This window comes from Delphinapterus leucas, chromosome 18, assembly GCF_059928025.1.
Source record: "Delphinapterus leucas isolate spDelLeu-1000000601 "Yukka" chromosome 18, BTC_Dleu_Yukka2, whole genome shotgun sequence".
Classification (NCBI taxonomy): domain Eukaryota; kingdom Metazoa; phylum Chordata; class Mammalia; order Artiodactyla; family Monodontidae; genus Delphinapterus; species Delphinapterus leucas.
The window spans coordinates 71,803,147-71,820,352 of record NC_143146.1 but is presented as its reverse complement, the minus strand read 5'-3'; the positions used below and the strand labels follow the sequence as shown (position 1 = coordinate 71,820,352).

Genomic DNA, 17,206 nt, shown 5'->3' with positions numbered 1-17,206 from the left:
CGGGCTTCTCATTGTGTGGCTTCACTTGCTGCGGAGCATGGGCTCTAGGTGCGCGGGCTTCAGTAGTTGTGGCACGTGGGCTCAGTAGTTGTGGTGCATGGGCTTCTCATTGCAGTGGCTTCTCTTGTTGCAGAGCACGGGCTCTAGGCGCACGAGCTTCAGTAGTTGTGGCTCGTGAGCTCAGTAGTTGTGGCGCACGGGCTTAGTTGCTCTGCGGCATGTGGGATCTTCCCGGACCAGGTCTCGAACCCTGCATTGGTAGGCGTATTCCCAACCAGTGCGCCACCAGGGAAGTCCCTCTCTTTATCCTTGTATTAACTCTTCAATTAATATTGTGTTGTAGTAGCTGAATATATGATACTCCTATTAGTATAATACTCCTGTTAAATCATGTACAATATCAATGCCTTCAAGTTTTTCTCTCAACAAGTAGCATTTTTTTCATCAGACCCAGATAGTGTATCTGGAAGCAGTGTCTTTTTTGCATGGTTGTATCCCCTTATTTCTTTGTCCCACAGTTCTGTCCCCTAGTTTTACTATTTTGTTTTTCATGAACTCCTACATATTTAAGTTTACTCTGTTCTTGTAAACTGATTTTCCATATGCCAGATCTTTGGCATTGCCTCCTCTAGGACTAAAGGGCTATTCTAATTCATCATCAGGTGGGATCTCAGATGGGACGAATATTCTTTTTATCAAAGTATGATTTACATATAGTAAAATCCTTTTCAAATGTATACAGTTGTGTTACCATTTCCACAATCAAAATATAGAACAGTTCTATCACCATGAAAATGTTCCCCTGGCTCCTTTATGGTCAGCCCCTTTCCTTACCCCCAATCACTGATCTGTTGGGTGGATACTCATTTCAAAGGAGCCTTTTTCATAAGATTGCCAGAGTGTAGACTGAGGGGCTCCCGTGTTGCATTTTGCAGGTATCATTTCCCTCCTAGAGTGACCTGAGATGTTTTATTCAGGTTCCCTACTCCAGTTCCCAATTGAATTAAAGAGTGGTTTCTTCCCCAGTCTGAATCATCACCCTTCTTATCCCTGCTAATTGTATTTACAAGGTGGCGTCTTGCTCCATTGCTACCTTGGGTCTGGGATTTGTAAATTTTGTGCACTCATAGCAATTGGGCAAGCATACAGCTCTTCCAATACAGTAGAATCCTCTCATTTGTGTTTGTACTACTCAGTCAGCAGTGAGAGGTGCTACATTAGAGGCTAAGATCTTACTAATGAAATCTTTGTTTCAGGGAGCACTTTAGAGTCTTACAACGTATGTGTCCTCATTCTGAATATTAACGTGTATTTTAAAGTACTAAAGAAAGAGAAGTAGAATCTGTATTGACCTGGAATGTGTGTTAAATTTTTAAGATCAGCCAGCCACTTCCTCATTTTGATTATTGTTTTTAAAAAACGCATTGTAAACGGTCCTCTCTGCTCTCCCTCCCCCGTAAACTGTCCTCTCTGCTCTCCCTCCCCACAGTTTAAGAAATATAACATTACAAATACAACTGAAGCCCTTTTTGTACTCTTCCCCAATTCTTCCTTACCTCCCCACAAAGGTAACTGCTATCTTCAATTTGGTGTTTTCTTTCCCTCTAATGTGTATATTTCTTTCTTTTATTTAAAAAGGAAAAAGCTGTTATTGTTATGGTTTCTACTTATTTATGTAAGTGTAAAGAGTAATTTAGCCTTTGAGTGTAGTGTACCAGTGTAAGGATAGACAGACCACTAGAACAGAATAGAAAGTCCAGATCAGAACCCTCCCTGTTTGGTTACTTCATAACCATGATGGAGGTACTGATGCAGGTAGGTGGGGAAAGAAAAGGCCATCCAGGAAACGGTGCTTGGGACAGTAGTTTCCTGATACAGGGGGAAAATTAGATCCCTACTTCACACCGTAATTAGAAAGAAACTTCAGCATATTTAAAAGCCTGAACATGAAAAGCAGAGTTGTAAAACTCTGGAAGAAAATACAGGTGAATATTTTACTGCTCAGTGGGGAAGAATTTCCTAAATAAGATACATAAAAGAAGAGATTGGTGACTGTGATTACATTAAAGTTTAAAACCTCTGGGCAAAGATAGAACAAAGAAATAATACCCAGGATATCTTACAAAGAACTCCTGTACATCAGTTAAAAAAAAAAAAAAAAAGACAAAAACTGATAGAAAAATGGCCTGAAAACATTAATGAGAAATTAACAGAAGAGGAAACTTGACTAGCTAGACAGCAAGGAGTCACTGAAAGGTTTGCATCCTGGTAATAAACGAAGGTACTTTAGGGCAATATGCAGACTAGGTACTAGGTCCCCATCTTTCAACGGTCTGACTTTTGATTTTTTGAGTTTACAATGATGTTAAAGAGATAAATGCATTCAGTAGAAACTGCACTTTGAATTTTGATCTTTTCCTGGGCTAGTGGTAAGTGGTGTGATACTCACTTGTGACGCTGGGCAGTGGCTGCAGCTCCCAGCCAGCCATGCAATCATGGGCTAAACAACTGATACACTTACAACCATGCTGGACCCAGACCACCGTTCTGTTTTTCACTTTCATTATAGTGAAATTATAAATTATAAATTTATAATTTATAAATTTATAAATTTATAAATATCTCATAAATTATATGAGATATTCAGTACTTTATTTTAAAATAGGCTTTGTATTCAATGATTTTGCCCAACTGTATTCTAATGTTAAGTTTTCTGAGCACGTTGAAGTTAGGCTGGGTTAAGCTGTGATACTCAGTAGGTTAGGTGTATTAAATGCATTTTCGACTTAATGATATTTTCAGCTTACAGTATAAAGGTTTATTGGGACCTAACCCTATCATAAGATGAGGAAGATCTGTAGTTGGGTAGGAGTTGGGGATAAGGTACTAGAGGCAAAGAAACCACTTAACCAGGGCTTCCCTGGTGGTGCAGTGGTTAAGAAGCCGCCTGCCGATGCAGGGAACATGGGTTCGAGCCCTGGTCCGGGAAGATCCCACATGTCACAGAGCAACTAAGGCCGTGCGCCACAACTGCTGAGCCTGTGCTCTAGAGCCCGCGAGCCACAACTACTGAGCCCACGTGCAACAACTACTGAAGCCCGCAAGCCTAGAGCCTGTGCTTCGCAACAAGAGAAGCCACCACAGTGAGAGGCCCACGCACCGCAATGATGAGTAGCCCCCGCTCACCGCAACTAGAGAAAGCCCGAGTGCAGCAACGAAGACCCAACGCAGCCATCAATCAATCAATCAATCAATAAACCACTTAACTAATTTAGGCTGGAGGTTCTAAAAATTAGAATTAGGTATTGGCATTATATGTTCTCTAATAGGATGCTTTATACCCATAAAACTTATAATCAAAGGAAAAATAATTAAGATCAATTTAGGAGCTATGTAAATTATCTAAAATGATTTGTAATCATGTAACTTATTTAACTGTGTTTTGAGCTCTTTCATGATACTTTGATTCATTGAAAACGTCATGTATTTTTAGACCTAAAGATTCTATGTCCTCATGAAATACAAATTACTTACTTTTCCACTTAATATTTAGTTACAATAGAGTAAGCATTTAAAGGCTGATAACTAATTGCAAACTCATGCTGTACTATGCACTGTTTATGCATACGATGTTGCATCTGTTCATTCTTAGGAGATTGATTTGTATTTATTTCTGTTTAGAAAAAATATTTTATGTTTTTTGTACGAAAATAGCTGTGGGACTGCACCACAAAGGTGACTATTAAAATAGCCTTTGTGACCACCGATATTTATAGAGTGTGCTTAGGCAATAAAACCCACTGTTCTGCCTTTTGGTCATGCCAAGGTGACTCCTCCTGGCTGTGTTCCAGGCAACTGTAGTTCCAGCCCAGGGGGAGAACTGAACCACGGAAGTGAGACTGTCCCAGGGGAGGGAGAGGATAGAAGAACTCAGGTTCTTTCTCAGGCCAAATCAGTAAGGCAGCATCTAAGCTCCCCGGAGGATAGGAAGGAGAGAAACCAATTGGAGGATGGATGTAAGAGGAGAATATAAATCCTCCCACTAACTTGCTTGCTGGTCTCTAAATTGGAAAACAGAATCCACAGTTGGGTTTTTGTTTTAATGACAACAAAATTCAGATCTTCTTTAGCCTTAAAGTTGTTGAAGTTTAATTTTAATTGTTAAAAGATTAAGAAGAGTAGTAGGTAAGGTGTCTGGAGATTGGAATCTGGTCCTCTAAGCCTGGTTTGTCCTGCCCTCACCACATGTAGAACAAGAGAGTCAGAATAGAGATGGCTTTTTAATGGTTTTGTCCAGCTCTGAAATTACTATTGTACAGTGTTTCACCAGTCATCTTACTTTTAGTATCTGTACCAAACAAACCTGTACATATCTTCGCTTTGTTTTTATAATACTCTAGGGCTGTTATAGTTCTGAGGATATGTTTTCCCTGAGAAAACCTAAAAAGATCTGAGGAGACAGTATGAGCCTTTTCTATCTTTTGTCTTAAGAAGTTTTCATAAGTGTCCACCAAGACAAATGAAAGATACTGAGTGTTAATTAAATCTTTATGATGGACATTTTTAGAAAATGCTTTGAAAACTTCCCTTGCCCAACCGTGAATAACTTACTCTGTCATACATACATATTCACATTTCACATATATTCACACTGTGAATGTAGTGAGAAAAGACAACAATTTGTAATTTTGGTTTATCTTTTTTCAGTTAATTATGAGCAATAATTTTTTTTTTCTTCTTCAAGGTGATATGGAAAGCCCTGTGTTTGCATTTCCCCTGCTCTTAAAAACAGAACCCCACGTTGAGAAGCTCTTCACATATTCTTTTTCTTGGAATTTTGAATGTTCACACTGCGGACACAAATATCAAAACAGGTTAGTTTTTCTATTTTTTAAAATGGATTCATTCTATTGAAAATAGCTCCAAGTAATAAAATTGGAAGAAAACTTGCTTCCACTTGTAGCACTGCTCTCTCTACCCTTGATAAAATTCCCCACCATATATTGAAGTTTCTCCACCATTAAGGTTTAAAGGAAAATTTTGAGCCTCCGAAATTGCAATTTGCTTGCTTCTTCATACTAGAAGAGTACAAAAAAAAAAAAAATGGTTTGATAGATTACTAGAAGGCATTTTCTTAAGAAGTTCTTTAGTGGGAAGTGGGGACAAATGGGAACGTAGCGTGTTCCCCTGTACTCCCCTCCCCTCTGGATTCCCCGCTGAGTAAGAATACCTCTTAGAATTCTTTGAAAAACTGTGTGTGTTTTGTTTACTCCAACATTAGGGACTAGGGCCTTTGTTTGCTTGTTTTTAACATCATGGCAACTTGATTTTAGGCTCCCAGGAGTCTGATAGCAGTCCTCAGAGGTAACTTATGCTTTCCCATTCCTTTCCTTAGTCCCATGAAAGACCAGCCATCACCAGAATCCTTCCACACGTGAGCTGTCTCAGCCGTACTTTCTACTTCCCTGATGCCTCTAGGTGAGGATTAGAGGGATCATGATTGTTGTACATGACCCTGAGATTGGTACTTGGGAGGAAGCATGGAGAAGAAAGAAGGTGCAAATTTATTTTGCCTCCATACACCTGCCACATAAGTAAGGAGAGAAGTTAGGTTTTAGAAGAGGAGTCAGGGAGAGAAAGTTCATCAGGCATGATACCCTCACTTTGTCCATGTATGAGAAAATCTCTGGCTGGCTGGCCTTTCCTCTTTTCTGAAAGTCAACTATTAGTAAACTAGAAAATTTGGAGTCTCTCAAAGTTATTAAATGAAACTCTAAGAGAGAAGTATTGCTTTAGATATCCATTATCTTAATCAAGATTATTTTTAGGTATTTAGGGATCAGTTGAGGAGAGTTGGGACTGAGAGAACACTCTAGGGAATCCAAGCTACAGAACCAGGAAACATTTGTATTTTCACCAGTTAGCTTGAAAGTACTAGAACAGAGTAAGAGTTAGCATTTCACTCATACCTAAGACTTAAATAATTTTGTGTGAGTATGAGAACAAATACCTGCTTCTAGGTCTTCTGTCATTAATTTCTATAAATTACCTGACTCTCTCCTCATTTGACAGTGTGAAAACTGAAGCTTTAAAGGGGTTAAATTGATGCCCAAGGTGACACGCTAGTAAGTGGCAAAATTCAGGCTTAGGTTTTCTGTTCTCTAAGACTTTCCTGCTCACTGTGGTATACTGCCTAATCACCACCTGGATTTTAAATAATATAAATAACATATACAAGTCTCATGATTAAAATCAGCTTCATGAGAGCTTTTCCAAAATCCCCATCTCAGTTGTTTGACAGCTTTTCATTGAACATATCCTGTGTGCCAGGAACTCAACAGAAGTAATCTTTATTCTGGCCAAATTCAGACCAGCTTAGTTAGGGAAATAACATATGAACATAATAGGGGGCCGGTGACTTAGTCGTTATTTTGATCTGCTGGCTTTGAATACAAGGTGGATAAGCGCATTTTGGAGCTGTATAGAAAAAACTCTGAGCGCTCAAGGCACAGAAGCCACCAACCACTTGGGTTTGCCTTTTTTTTTTTTTTTTTTTTTTTTAAGTTCTTCTAAAAGTCAAAGGAGTTACAGAGGAAAAGCTAATATGAAGTGGCATTTTACTAAAACTGTTTTCACTTAATCTGGTGGAAGAATACCCAGCAAACTCATTCATTTCTGTGCTGCTGCTTTTAGTGCCAGTTGAACAGCTCTTACTTAATTTAGAAGATATGTTCTGGAGGCAGTTAAAAACATGGCCTTTGGAGTTGGACTCCCCGAATCCCTGTCTCCAGTCTGTCATTTATCATCTGATGTATTTCACTTTCCTCATCTGTAAAATGGGGATAAGAATAGCACCTGCCACTTCGATTTGTTTGGCACGTGAGTTCTTAGCACAGTGACCTGTGCATAGCAAGTGCTCAGAGATGTTAGATGTCCTGTGGAGCATTAACACTTATTTGCCGAGACAAACTCCCTTTTCTCAACTAAAAAATAGGAGCCTTTACTTTACGTTTATCTTTGAGAGCTAAGAATTTAGCGGAAATATAGTCAGTGTATTTGTTGATACCTCTCTGTGGCTTTGCTTTTAAAATGTTAGCTTCCCTGATCTATTTTTAACGGCCTGTGCTTATCTCACTTATGATTTACCAGTATTTGTTACTGTTGAGAGAAGAAGGTGGTGTCTCCTAGATAATAAATAATTGCTCTTTTAAAGATATTACTAAAGCGAATCTAGTTGAGGTACAGTGTGCATCTGTAAAGATCGTCTTTTTAGATGCCTATTGCTATTAAGTATTCAGGCTAAAGTGCAAATTTAGAGCTTGTGTAAACTGTGAAAACATTATTCTTTCGCAGCTGATATTCTTATATTTTAAGGATCAAGATAATTAATTTGTCTCTATTCCTGATTGTATATATTTGTAAGTGCCCCTTCTTGTTTTAGTTTGTCAATAATGGATAGCCAGATTGTGAATTTTTTGAGTAAGAGATGAGCTCTTAATAAATTTGAAAGCCTTAGAACAGTGGTTCTCAACTATTTTTTGAGAAAAGTATTTTTTTGGGGGGAGGGGGGCTATTTTTGTCCCATGGCACATTTGGCAATGTCTGGAGATAACCAGTTGCTACAGCTGGAGGCTGTTACTGGCATCTAGTGGGTAGAGGCCAGGGATGAGGCCACATATCCAGCAATGCGCGGTACTGTGCTCCACAGCAAAGAATAACCCAGTGCAAAATAGCAGTGGTATTGCTCTTGAGAAACTCTGCCTTAACGTTTTCTTCATCTCATAGCTGGAGAACTATAGGTAATTAATGTGGAGAGTCCTTACAAGAGCTTTACTAGAGTAGGGTTCGGGAGGAACATTGATATATTGATTTGAGGGGATAGGAAAGTATGAATAAACAAATAAAGGAAAGTACCTTTTTATTTTAAATGTTGATTGAGTTAACATAAATGAATTTAACTTAATCAAAGTTTTGTCTTCTTTTTTTATAGATGTATGAAGAATCTGGTCACCTTTACAAACGTCATCCCTGAGTGGCACCCAGTTAATGCTGCCCATTTTGGTCCATGTAACAATTGCAACAATAAGTCACAGATAAGAAAAATGGTATTAGAAAAGTGAGTTTAAATTGCACTACTATTTTTAGAACAAAATGAAGGTGGATTTACTTTTTTTTTTTTTTTTAATGTGTAGAATTAAAAGTGATGACTACAACCTACTTTCAGAAGTTTGAGTTAATGTATGTTTGTGAATTGCCAAAATGTTTCTCTCTATCAGGAACTCTGGCCAATAAGCAAGCTGTTCAGGCGACATACCACTGCAGAGCTGACTTAGGGTGATTGTCTGACCCCACTGTCCTACTGTCTTACCTTCTTTTGCCTTTTTTCTCTCTTTAAGGATATTAAACTTCCATTTTTCTCACCTCTGCCAAGTGCCTGGAGTCATTAGAATTCTGGAATGTCCTTAATCTAATTTCAAGAACTAAGATGATTCAAAGATGAGCCATAGGCTCATCTGTCTGAATTTCCCTCTTCTTCCAGTCCTCGGCCTGCTAATTCCTCATCCTTTTGTAAGCTCTCTGCTGCCCTTGAGCAGATGTATCATTTTTTTTTTTTTGGAGTACACGGGCCTCTCACTGTTGTAGCCTCTCCCGTTGCGGAGCACAGGCTGTCTGGAGCTGACTCAGTGTGCCCTGCTGACTTGCATAGCAGGGCAGTTAGCACAGTTCTCTTGTGCTTGCTTTCTCTCTTTCCTATTTTTTCTTCTCTTCCTGAGGGTAGATTCTTATAACAGGAGGAGTTGAATCTCATGTTAGGGAGGTGAGTACAAATGGATCGTAGCTTGAAATCTCTTGTGACTCTTGGTTCCAGTTCTGTTAACCTGTCCCATCCAGTTTTTTATGGTTGAGTCAGAACCTGACTTGCTCTCTTCAGCTCTGAGCACTGTCTTTGACATTCAAGGGTACTGTGGGTAGGAAGAAGTGTGAGAACAAAATCTGTTATTGCCAAGCTAGAGGTAAACTTCAACCCTCACCTGAGAGGCTGGAAATGAGACAAGCTGGAATTATGGGTAGGAAAATACCGTGACTTTTAGGGTTTAGGAGATGTAGAAAGGAAAATAAACTAGAAAAGGAGGAGGCATCTGCTTTATTTTGTTGACTCCAAGAAGCCAACGTTTCTAAGTTGTACTGTTTTAAAATTATGCCATTAAGAAATAAATGCTGCTTATTTAACATTTTCCACGTGTAAACTCACATAGAAACTAGTAAGATTGTGTAGTCTACGGATCAACAAGAGAAGGTTTTAGTAACTAGCCTCAGCAAATATATTGAAAAGGTAACATTTGAGGCCAAAAGAACTAAATATTAGTACTTGAAGAGGCCTAAAGCCTGCCTATCCAGCTGTGAGAGTAAATCTCTGGTTTTACTGTGGATCACTGATTCACAGACACAGTTTCACCTTTTAGCATGTTTGAAATGGGAATACATCTAAAAATCGATGGCATGGTATAGTTTATTTGGCAGTCTTCTTTCATAATGGTACATTTTATATAATCAGTGGCATCTCAGATCAATGTGTGGCAAAAAACAATGAGAGTTTAGTGTTATGGACGGTTTTGCAGGACTTTTAATTTTATCAGTACTTAGGTTTTAAAGACTTGATTATTATCTAACAGAAAGATTGACAAGGGATGATTTACAAATTATCTCTCATCAGTTTGAATAATCTGCATTTTGGACATTGATTCAAGTTTATTTCAGCTGAATAAATTTTGGTAAGCTAAGTAAGTTTTAACAGCTGTTTAAATATTGGGAAGAGGTATTCAACATTTTTGTAAATCCTGAGAGCTTTGTTAAATTTAATTATTTGAGGCCTATTTTGGGTTCTATTTTCTGGTTTGTTATGTTACTGTAATAATAAAATGTATCTTTGAAATTATGGATGTCTTAAAGTTTATAGTAAATCAACCATCATGTTGTATTTTCTTCTCTACTTCCTCACAAATAAACTTTTTGTAAGTAGAAATTTTAGTTTGATGGGTCTCTCTACTTCCTGAGAAAACTGAGAGAAATAGGCCAAAGTATTAGCATGTTGTGGTTTTTAAAATGTTTGTTTGAATATCTTACGTTTGTTATTTTGTTTCACATATCACCTGTCCCATCTAACAAAGGCAATTAATTTGGGCACTGCACTTGATGCCAAAGAGAATTCTCAAAGGTCTGGATTTTTTTCTTTTGATTCTGTGAAGTAGTTTCCGAGAGCTCTTCTTTAAGCCAAAGCAGCATCACGGCTCACAGAGCAATTTTTGTTTAATGGTCTGTGTTAGAGCCTTATTGCATGATGGCTTCCAACTGTCAGTGATACCATTCGGAGAAGGGTTTACTGTTACATTCTTCTTAGAGTGAGTTCTCCATTTCTAATTAACGCACACATCTGGAGGTTCTCAAGAAAAATCAGTGCAGTTGGCCTTGAAAATGTTATGTGCGACTTACTCGCTTTAGACCATCTTTTGTATAACCAGACACATGGTATTACATTTGTTTGACTTCTCTTACCTTTCTCTCCCACAGAGTATCTCTCATATTCATGTTGCACTTTGTGGAAGGCTTACCGCATAATGACTTGCAGTACTATTCATTCCATTCTGAAGGCTGTCTTTATCAAATAACTTCTGTAATTCAGTACCAAGCAAACAATCATTTTATAACATGGATTTTAGATGCTGATGGTAAGTGTTTAAACGTTTTTCTTTTATGATAATAGGCATGGACACTAAACTGTAGTTTGTTCTTTTAAGACAGACTTTGCCTTGGTTCTTTTTTCTCTCTTCCTGTCCTTGCCTGTTACTATTCTGCCCCTCTCCTCTATTCTGTCACTCTGCTTTAGAATCACTCCTAACTTTTAACTTTGCTTGTTTATATTAGCATATTTATGGGTATACACATGCATATGCATATTTCTTTTTTAGACAGAGATTGAGGTGATATACTACTGTTGGTTTACAGCTTGCTATTTTTCACTTAATGCCTTTGCTTTCATTTTTTATTATATGAGGAATATGTGTTCAGTATAAAAAATGGTGGCAATTTTGAGTTTTTAGATCTATAACCTTGTATTTCTTTTAAAAAGAAAGTGCATTGTTCTGGAGGTTTTTTAGTTGAGAACAAAAATAAAATAAGTTTTGCTGAGTTTGCAATTGTTAGTAATATAAATAAAAGTAAACATCTATTTCTAAGACTATTAGACATTGCAGACTATGTAACCTTCTCTCACTGTGAAATAGAATATCTGAAATCCGTAGTTTGCTAACAGCTACAGTCAAGGTAAAGCCTTTATTTAAATAATTAAACTTTTCAATACAAGGTTAACTAGTACAGCTCATGAATTTTGCTTTTTCCCTTCTGTATATTTAATGTGGTTTATCATTGAGTTTGTTTCCCCTCACGATGTTCACTTTGTCTTAGACAAGATAACTCAGTCTCCTTAAAGTGTTATATCAGTCCATTGATAAGGGGTCACTTTGATTTTGTTCTGTTTTTCCATTTACAATTGTTAAGAAATTTTTCATATTTGATATTTTCTTCCTGGGGATGATTTGGTTAGATGACACAATAACGTGTTTATAAAAGCACTTTGCAAATTGAAACTCGTTATAAATATAGTTATTACCTTAAAGTTTTACCCTTCTTCAGAATTTGGGGTGGGGGAAGTGGTTCTCAATAACATAAAAAAACTTAGAAAAAATTTATTTCACTTTTTTATTGCATTCTAGAGAATGAAAAGTCTGCTTCAGGTAGAAGAGGTTAGATGGTTTCCAACTTTGACAGCGTATAAAAATTGTATGGTTAGCTTATAAAAAACATCCTGGCTCTCTCCTAGACCAGTGAATCAGTCTCTGAGAATTCAGCCCAAATATTAATCAGATGATTCTAATGTGTATGTGTAGTGGAGAACCACTGACCTAGGCAAAGAAAATATTCTCAAAGTTTTAATGGGTATAGGATAAAAAGTGGTGGGTTCAGATAGTTTATAAGGGTGTATCCACATAAACTTAACAGATGGTTTTGTTTGGGGTTTTTTGGTGTGTAGAGGGACATTAACCTCTTTCCCTTCACCATCATCTCATTCCTACTTGACAAATGAGAAAACGGGAGCTCAGAAATAAAATAAGAGCAGACACCTCAAGGCCTAAGCTTCTTTTTCTAACCCCAAAAAGAAATGAAATAAGAATTGAATTAAGTGTTGGCATTTGAGTTAACAAGCTTCATTTATCTTGAAAATTCATTACATTATGAAAAACTTAATCTATTTTCTAATATTGTTAGATATATTAGGTGATACTGTACTGTATTCTAAGTTCCAGAAGTTAAAGATACTTCTGTCTTGATTTTTGTGGGCATTTTAGAAAAGAGTAAACACTACCTCAATTTTTCACATTTCTGGATGTTAGTGTATAACTTTTGTTATCCAAATAAGGACTTTTAACATTTGGCAGAGAAAAATGGTGACATAAGGATAAGGCCATGTTTTCAAGCATTCTCCTTCGGTGGATATCCAGTGATACAGCGGTTAAAAAGGCCAGAAGAAAGTTAACCCAGGATGGTGGTTTTTTTGAATGTCTAACATCTTTCACTTTCCCTCCCCATCCCCCAGGAAGTTGGCTGGAATGTGATGACTTAAAAGGCCCATGTTCTGAAAGGCATGAGAAATTTCAAGTTCCTGCTTCAGAGGTACATATTGTTATCTGGGAAAGAAAAACATCCCAAATGACAGATAAAGCACCTGCCTGCCGCCCACTTAAAAAGACTTACGATCAGCACGCTTTCGGAGATGAGAATCAAGTATCAGCAGCACTGTGTTCTGTAGGTGATGCTGCCTCCGCTGAACTGTCCTCAGGAACTCACCCCACAAAAGTGTCAGTTGCTCCTAATACTCTTTCGCAGGATGAAGCCGTAACTTTTGAACATCATTTATTTTCAGGTCTGAAAGGTTTGGTCGACAAGAATATTTCACCTTTGACATTTGAAGAAATACAGGTTAACTCGGAAGGTTTTTTATTAGAAAATAAACCTGTGGCAGAGAATGCAGGGGTTGTCAAAACACATACCTTGCAATCGCAAGAGTCACTAATGGCTTCTTTAGTATCGGCTCCATGCAAGGACAAGCTTACCCAAGACCAGTTTGTGGATTTAAGCTTTTCATCTCAACTTGTAAATACAAATGTGCCATCAGTACAGCTGAATACAGAAGATACTGTAGTTACTCAGCCTGTGAATGATATTCGTGCTACTGACCTTACACAGAGAGTAAACTCAGTAGAAACTGAGGGTACAGTTGCCCTAGAGAAGGATGCTCCATCGAAACAATCTCTTTTACCAAAAACTGAGAAATTAAAACCAGAACAACATGTTACATCTCAGGTGTCTGATTTGAAGGAAAAAGAAACTGCAGCATCTTCTCAAACCGTAACAGCTAAGCTGTCACAGAATCCATTTCTGAAAGAAAATCCGAAAAAACCATTTGTGGGAAGTTGGGTTAAAGGCTTATTAAGCAAGGGTGTTTCTTTTATGCCGTTTTATGTTTCAGCTCATAGTAGAAACACTGTGACTGATTTGCAGCCTTCAGTTAAGGGGGCAAATAATTTTGGTGGCTTTAAAACTAAAGGTACAAAACAAAAGGGTAACTGGGCATCCAGGGAAGCTCATAGCTGTGCAAGTAAGCCTCCTCCAGTTAGTAACCCTGCACCAAGCCATCCATCACCAGTTAGCACAGCTTCTGCTCTCCCTGCTGATGGTAATGGTGATTTGGAAGTTTTGAAGAAATGTGAAAACGCCTCATATGGAGCTCACCTCAACCACAGTTCTCATGGAAATGAAAATGGTGTTTCTTCAGCAAACCGTGGAGACTCAGTTGAGGGTCAGATTCATAAACTTCGTCTAAAACTTCTTAAAAAACTTAAGGCAAAAAAGAAGAAATTAGCTGCTCTTATGTCTTCCCCCCAAAATGGAACACTTCCAAGTGAAAATTTAGAACATATGTCCCATTGTGGATCTCCAAATGATTGTGAATCAATAGAAGACTTGTTAAAAGAACTACAACATCAAATTGATATTGCTGATAGTAAATCTGGATGCCCCACAGTTCCTAGTGTTTCCTCATACAGTAGTCAAACTCATGAAGAAATTTTAGCAGAATTACTGTCCCCTACAACGGTTGTTTCAACAGAGCTCTCAGAAAATGAGGAGGCTGACTTTAGGTACTTAGAAATGGGAGATAATCATATCCCAGCGCCAGTACCTAATGAATTAAACAGTATTCCCCAAGACATTCATCTGAGACAGGACCATAATTACTGCAGCCCCACTAAGAAAAATCAGTGCAAAGTTCAGCCAGACTCACTCACAAATAATGCCTGTGTTACAACATTGAACTCGGAAAATTCCATGAAGACTGATATTTTTGATGAGTTTTTTTCTACTTCAGCGTTAAATTCTTTAGCAAGTGACACGTTAGACTTCCCTCATTTTGATGACTATCTGTTTGAGAATTGTTGAATGCTTGGTAACTGTTTTTAGTTTAATATTTATTATTACTCTTGGAAAAATTTACTGTGTTTTTAGATAGTGTCTACACACTGGCCTTGTCATGAACAAAATGTAAGCTACTGAAGGTTTTACCTTTGGTTATGCCCTCAAAGCAAACGATCTGTTTCACAAGTTTAAATGATGAAGAATTTGTTCTCCTTGTTGGCTTCATTTTGTGTTTGTAGGAGAATGAGGATCTCAATGTTAAAAATGAAAAGGAGTTTGTAGTTTCTGGCAGTCTGTACAGTTGGGTACATTAAATTTCTACATTTTAAATTTTAGTTATGTTGGTTCAGGCAAAACACCAGTTGATACAAACTTAAGTCATTGTATATGGTACATGAACACATGACTGTTTTGCTAGTGGTTTTGTGGTCTTACATAAGAGTCTCAGCCTGTCTCTTCTACCAGTAGAGTGGTGTAGAATGTAAGCTCCCCTCATACAACTTGTTTCCTCTTTCTCTCTTTACAAAAGATGGCAGGAAACTTGTTACTAGAACTTTATATAATGTTAGGTGATCAAAAAACTGATCTGTAACAGGAAAAAGTAACCTATTTTTGTGTTGATGTGCTAAGAGTTTACATTATAAGTATCATCTTTCTCCCCCAAGACATTTATTTCTGTAACCAAAGTGGGACACCATCTAGCAGTTATATTTTGGGAGAAATAGCCAGTGCATGTAAGGCTTGCCTACGTTGGATTTTTACTATCAATGAAACATTAATTCATTTAAACCTCAACGTTCCTACGAGCAAGGTACTCTTATCACTTTTAACAGATAAGGAAACAGCACAGAACTAGTAAGTTGTAGAGCTGGGATTGAGTATAGAGTGGCTACTACAGTGCTTGAACTTAGTGTATGTTTTACCTCTAGCTTCATTTAAAGTTTGGGTGCCCAAACAGTACCGCTGCTGTAGTGATTTGAGTAAGTAGCAGAGTTACTAAGGTTTGAAGGTGGCAGTCTTGGGGGAGAATACTTTGTTAGGGACTCGGTACTGCAAAAATGATTTGTCAAAATTACTCCCAAACCTCCCCCTCCCTTTTTTTCTGATTGCAGAAGTAAAAAGTCATGTTTATTGTAAGGAAAAACTGGGAAAATACAGGAAAACACCAAGAAAATTTCGGAGCATTCATCTTAACACTTAGTGGTAATAACTACTGCAAACATTTTCATATTTTTATGCATTTAGACTTTAAGAAATAAATATGAGATTCTGTTGTACCTGTTTGTTAATGATGTGTGTTAATGTTTAATGAGCATCTTTCCATCTTAGTTTTTGACAACTTTTGGATAGCTATATAATGTTACATTGTGTGTATTACCATTGTTTCACCAATTTATATTTTGAGGTGATTTGTATTGTTTTGTTATTGTTAATTATCCTTATTGATAAAACTTTTCACAAATCCAAGTTTTATTTTCTGGGAGTGGAATTTCTGGGTCAAAGAATATGGACTTTTTTGTTTGCATGGCTTTGCCGAACCCTCACCAACACCAGGCAGTAGCATTGAAGGGGGAAAAAACCTTGGCTGGTTTTGGTTACATTTCCATGATTATTAGTGAGGTTGAATATTTTCTGTAACTTTATTGGCCAGTTGAGTTTCTTTGAGGAATTGCTTCTCCATCCTTTACTTGTTATTATTCATTCAACTATTTCTAGATTTCTGCTGAGTGCCAAGCACTGTTGTAAACCTCAGGTATAAGGCAATAAAAATAAATAAATAAATAAAAGGAAATTCTTGCCTTTTAGTAATTTGCCTTCTAAACAAGGAGGTAAATATATAATGTTGGGTGGTAATAGGGGATGCATACGGTTGACTCCTGTTATTTGCGGTACTTCTGTTGTATCAAGTCACCACAAACACTGAATTAGCAAATACTGGACCACTGCTCTTGGGAGAATACAGTTAGGTTCCTGTGAGCCTCTGGTCACAACATTTTTGTCACCTGATCAACAAATGTTGTTTTTTGTGTGTTTCTGTTTAAAGATACCTTATGTAGTATATATTGTTGATTTATTAATATTGAACACAAGGTCACCAGCGCTGTAACTCCTGCCTGAATGGAGCTCATCCCACACATGTTTTTTTCCATGAGGCATGTCACACCTTTCTTGCACTTTGGAATGCTAGACAGCACTTGAGCACCACACTTGGGGGCCATTTTAAACAAGTGAAATAACCAACGAAAAGGACAAAAAACGTCCATAAGACATTTGGTCCACGCCAGTGGTCCTTGAAATTTGGTCCAATCCAAAATGTCCATGAGCATGTTTGGTCCACGCCAAATGATCTGTACCACATAGCAAGAGCCTTGATATTTGGCGTGGACCAAATGTACTGCAAGGGCTTCAGATTTTTCATTGCTGTGTACATGTACAAGAGCACTGCAAGTATTGATTTTTAGGGTTACAAATGAATTTTGGCAAGTAGGCAAATTCACAAGCATAGACTCTTCAAATAATGACAATTGACCAATGTCAGGTGGTACTAAATGCTATGGAGAAAAATGGGTGAGTGATGGGAGGACTAATTTAGACTGAGTGGACTTGGAAGGTTGCTTGGAGTGACATGACATTTGAGCAGGTGTTTCAGTGAGGTTAGGGACTTAGCCACGTGACT

General features: G+C 37.6%; 1 protein-coding gene across 7 annotated transcripts in view; it reads left to right on the top strand.

The window, feature by feature from the left end:
• Positions 1 to 16,920, top strand: part of USPL1 (ubiquitin specific peptidase like 1) — a 36,783-nt gene extending 19,863 nt beyond the window's left edge. For 6 of the 7 annotated variants that reach the window (XM_089899685.1, XM_089899686.1, XM_089899681.1 and 3 more), the window contains 4 exons: positions 4,745 to 4,874; positions 7,991 to 8,116; positions 10,570 to 10,727; positions 12,653 to 16,919. In XM_089899685.1, coding sequence (XP_089755811.1) covers positions 4,745 to 4,874; positions 7,991 to 8,116; positions 10,570 to 10,727; positions 12,653 to 14,553 — 2,315 coding nt within the window. In that variant the 3' untranslated portion in view covers positions 14,554 to 16,919. Of the gene's footprint in view, positions 1 to 4,744; positions 4,875 to 7,990; positions 8,117 to 10,129; positions 10,217 to 10,569; positions 10,728 to 12,652 lie in introns of all 7 variants that reach the window. The other variant, XM_089899687.1, reaches the window with a different exon arrangement.
• Positions 16,921 to 17,206: the final 286 nt, after the last annotated feature.